This window comes from Euprymna scolopes, chromosome 33, assembly GCF_053919585.1.
Source record: "Euprymna scolopes isolate OS-2025 chromosome 33, ASM5391958v1, whole genome shotgun sequence".
Taxonomy (NCBI): domain Eukaryota; kingdom Metazoa; phylum Mollusca; class Cephalopoda; order Sepiida; family Sepiolidae; genus Euprymna; species Euprymna scolopes.
In genome coordinates, this window is record NC_136514.1 from 21,756,452 (window position 1) to 21,761,398 (window position 4,947).

Below are 4,947 nucleotides of genomic sequence, written 5' to 3' on the forward strand. Positions count from 1 at the left end.
GTTTAGACACCAAATTGGCCGAGTAATTTGCTAGACACGGCAAATATAAAATCTTTTGAACTTTGACCCCTTGACAACTCAAATTTTCGACTAAAACCGATTAAAAAGCTTTCCCTATCTCTGAATACACTTTATGTAAAATTTCAAATGTTTAGACCAGAAATTGTCTGAGTAATTTGGTATAGACCGCAGACGTCAATTTTTTTTAAAATTTGACCCCTATTATGACCCCTTAAAATTTATAGTTTCGGGCTCAAATCACTTTATTAAGTTAGATCCAGGTTCAAGGAACCTATATCTAAAATTTCAAGTGTCTAGACCCAAAATTGTCGGAGGAGTTTGGTAGAGTTCTTAAAAGTCAAATCGTTGAAATTTGACCCCCTTAACAGCCAAATTTCTGGCTGACACCCGTTACATCGATTTTCCCAAATCTCAGTACCCGGTATTTCAAATTTCGATCTATAGACTAAAAATTGACAGAGTTATTGCGTAGGGAAATGTACACAGACAGACAGACACACAGACACACAGACAGACAGACACGTTCACTTTTATAGATATATAGATAGATAGACTAGCTTTTCAGCCCGCTCATTGCTGGCATTCAGGGCACAGTCATCAACAAGAAGAAAGACACTCAGCATTGCTCCCTTCACCTTTGTCTCAGCCTGCAGTCTTCTTGGGTTAAATAGCTTCCCATCTGTTTTGAGTTTAATGTTGATGTCTGGTGGCTTGTCGCTGAAAACGTCAAATAGCATTGCCGAAAACATCAAGCTGAACAGTGTAGGGGCAAGGACATAGCCCTGTTTAACTCCATTTGTTACCAGAAAAACCCCCGAGAGCTCACCGTCGTCAAGGATGCGCCCCATCACGCCTTTATGGAATTGACGAACTACTGTGATGAATTTCTTCATTATTTTCCACACACCATCCCGACTGACTGTGTCAAATGCCTTGGTCAAGTTGATAAAGGCTGTGTAAAGGTCTCGGTGCTGTTCGATGCATTTCTCTTGAAGCAGACGGGTGGCAAAGATCATGTCAGTGGTCCCCCGACCGGCGCGGAAACCACATTGCATCTCCGGCAGGAGACCCTATTCCAGGTGACCTAGTAAGCGGTTGAGGAGGATGCGAACCAAGATCTTTCCTGCTATGGACAGGAGATATATACCTCGGTGGTTATCGCAGGATTGGCAATTTCCTTTTCGCTTATAGTTGTGAACGATTGTGGCATCTTTAAATTCTTGTGGTAGTTGTTCTTTTCCTCCACATGATCTTATACAAGCAGGTCAGCTGCTGCCGCAAGCCTGCCCCACCGCACCTGTAAACCTCAGCTAGGGTGGCATCTTGACCTGGTGCTTTTCCACTGGTTGACTACTGAATGGCTTTGCTGACCTCTTCGATTGATGGGGAGGATGGAGGGTGTAAAGCTGTGGATTGATGGGGACTTCGGGGAGACGTTTAATTGCTATATCATTGATGGATCCAGGACGATTGGGCACTTCGTTGAAATGGTCATACCATCTGTTGAGGATCTCCTTCTTTCCCGTGAGTTGAGTTGAGCCGTCGGCACTGAGCAGAGAAGGGGATCCCGAAGACTGTGGTTCGTAAAAATTATGTGTATCGTGTTTGTCTGCGTAGCATTGGATTTCATCTGCCTTGGCACTGAGCCAGGAATCCTGCATTGAACGCAGCTTGGATTGGACTTTGTTGCGCATGTTAGAGAAGACAGTTTTCTTCGCCACACAAGCTGAGTCATTTTGATGCGCTCTTAGCAGGCGGTGTTTTTCCTGCAACAAGTTGTAGATCTCAGGATCATTTTCGTCAAACCAGTCCTGGTGGTGTTCGGTGGCAGGACCTAGAACGTCAAGAGCAGCAGAGTGAACAACATCTCTGGAGGATGTCCAGCTCTCTTCAACGCTGTTGTGCTTGAGATTGTAGTTTACAAGTTTACTATGTATGCTGCTCTGGAATTCCTCTGCTGTTTTAAGACATTTCAATTTGGCTGTATTGAGCCTCTTGGCTATTTTTTACCCTGAGGCATTCTCTTTGGTTGGATGAAGAAGTTGAATTTGGAGATGATGAGGCGGTGGTCGGTTCAACAATCAGAGCCGCACATGGCTTTGTTCAGTCTCACGTCCTGCCTGTCTTTGACTCTGGATGCCAATGCCGAGAGCGTGGATGCATCCATGTAGGTTTATTGCGATTTCGGATGCGGAACATAGTGTTTGTGATGTTGAGATCATGTGATGCACTGGTTCTAAAGTGGAGGAGTCTGTTGCTATTGCATTTACCTACTCCATGCTTTCCAATGATTTTGTGCCAGGCTTGATAATCTGTACCGACACGTGCATTGAAGTCGCCAAGAATTACAAGCTTCTCCGCCTGAGAGACTGAGGAAATGAGAGAGTCCAGCTCTTCATAAAACTTGTCTTTGACTTCACCAGGATTAGCCATCGCTGGGGCAGAGGTGCTGACAAGAATAACGCTGGTGTTGCGTCCAAGAGGTAACTGAATTTTCATTAGTTTGTCGTTGATACATTCAGGAATGCTTGCCGTTCGTCTTTCAGCTCGATTTGCTTTTGCATTGTGGAGTAGGGTTCGAACATTCCACGATGCTAGAGTTAGCATCTTTGTTTTCTTGTTTCTTTTGTTTCGACCGCTTAAGAGGGATCCCCGCCAGCCGCGGCATGCTGGCCAGGCTTTGGTGAACCAGACTATTTTTAGGGCACATTTTCTAGCCTTGTCCTCATTCTAAGGAGGCGAGTAGTGCGATTCTAAAGAGGACTTCTCGGCCACTCAGGAGGCTGCCGGACCCACCAGTGCCTCAGTCCAGTGAATAACGACCACATGTCCTGAATCGCCTACGTGTAGGTTCACAGCCCCAGATTCCAGTGTACTCACACCTACTGCTTCGCCGTTTCCCTTTCCAGGACTTGAGGTTAACAAAAAGTCGATCTCAAGACTTGCGCTTAACTTGGATCAGCCTCACTCTCTCTTCCTGATGCGCCGGTTCCAGTGGCAGGCCTGTGTCAAGACGGCCGGGAACGAATCAGGATCAAGGCGTTATCGGAAGGAGACTGGTTTGTCTTTCTACCGCCGTAAGGGCTCCACTCCGGATTTTCTGTTAGGTTTACTCCCTTAGTCTTTGCCTTTCCCAAGACAGCCACAAGACAGTGCGACTATTTAACCCATAGCTGAGGGTTGGTTCATGAGTCACCAGGGCATATCCACACGACGGTGGGCCTGCATATCACATGTTTGTGGGCCAACCTCCTCCGAGTCCTTGTAGTTTAGCCTGAGGCCGCATGTTCTCAGTCTTCATGTTTCGGTGCGTGGAACCACGACATTGGGCTTGCAGATGGAGAGGCTGTATACTGGCAGAGAGAGATACGCATTCGGCTCCTTTTTCACATAAATGCTAGCCAGCGGTGTTTGCTGAGAACAAGAGATGGTAAGCACATCTACTACTACGACTACAACTACACAATAGACGCATAACACCGCCATTTGAAACAAAGCTAACAAGTAAAGGAAAAAAAGCAGTTGGAGTAGAAACTTTTTCGGCATCTGAGGACCTAAACAATAAAGAGTAAAGATATTGCAGATTGATCAGGAGTTTCCACGCAGAGACAATAATGCACCATATTAAACGGGGCAAATTCAATTACAATATATGTAGAATATTGGAACTGAGGCTGGTTGGTTGGTATGTTAGTTGTTTTTGTTTTACGGCATATCAACCCTTTTAAGGTCATTTAATGCCGAATCCAGTGATTTGAAAGAAAAAGGTTTTTAATAGAATATATTTGTTTTTTTTTTTCAAGTCAGTTTCAATTTAACCCATAGTTGGGGCCCTAACAGGTACTATCACTCCGGTCAGAGTGGACCTGGGAGCAATGCCAATTAAGGGTTGGCGCCATACTTCCCAAAGCCCGCAAGCTGAGGCCCCACCATCGGATATATTTTAAGGTAAGGCCCAGGACCCGGGACTGAGGCTGGAGTTTCCTAGATAATATGGGTGCTATTAGATTGGAGAGTCTTTTTTTAACCTTGGTTAAAAAAGGAAAAGCTAGTGTTTGGTACAACAATACTCCAGGCATGTGCGAACGATGATGTTGTAAAGATATAGTATGGATAAACATACAGCTTTTCTCAGGGCACATATTTCTAAATTTTATAACAAAGGTCTGAGCCAGTAACGACAATGAATGTGCAAACCCAAAACCTTATTTAAAAAAAAAAAAAGATTATGAAGTTACCGTTCACCAAGGCCCGGTCTCAATCCAACTTAAGCACGCCGATTAGTTGACCAAAAACATGGTAAGGCAATAACTACTCTGGACGACAGTTAAGACTGGAGATTCCTTTCCAGCCGCAGTTCATCATCTTAAGAAGGCCAGAGGATGTGTTGGTCTAAACACGGTAAAGCAAACACTATGAAGACGAGGTTAAAGTCTGCAGAGGAATGAATACATAAAACAAGTCTTTTATTCCCCTGTGCACGTAGCTTAAAGATACCTGCCCTCTTAGTTTGCTATGCGTGTATATACTATACCGACACACACACACACACACACACCCACACACACACACACACACACACACACACACACACACACACACATATATGTATATATTTTAAAGAAAGTGTGTGTGTGTCTGTGTGTGTGTTGTGTGTGTGTATAAACTCTGCGTTTAGTTTGTAATACACTTTCTTTAAAATGTCAAGCGAAATGCCAAAAGGAAAGCAATTCCGACCGAAGGAGCAAATGTAAACACAGAATTTTCCTTAAGAAAAAAAAGCATACTAACATTTTCAAAGCAATCCTTCGGTCATCTTCCACCCGGTCTACGTTGTCTCATTCGATTTTCGATAAACATTTGTTTTCGGTAATCTGCCAGATTCTCTGCCCTCGCTTATTCTTTCCATCTTTAACTCCTCCCCAC

The 4,947-nt window shown here is 44.2% G+C and overlaps 1 protein-coding gene across 1 annotated transcript; it reads right to left on the minus strand.

Moving 5' to 3' along the window:
• Positions 1-2,130: 2,130 nt before the first annotated feature.
• Positions 2,131-2,628, minus strand: LOC145257991 (protein CFDP2-like). Its single transcript, XM_080115718.1, has one exon. The coding sequence runs from the start codon at positions 2,626-2,628 to the stop codon at positions 2,131-2,133; it is 498 nt and encodes a 165-aa protein (XP_079971844.1).
• Positions 2,629-4,947: the final 2,319 nt, after the last annotated feature.

Coding starts and splice junctions, on each gene's coding strand:
- LOC145257991 (XM_080115718.1), bottom strand. CDS start 2,628: ATGCTAACTCTAGCATCGTGGAATGTTCGAACCCTACTCCACAATGCA.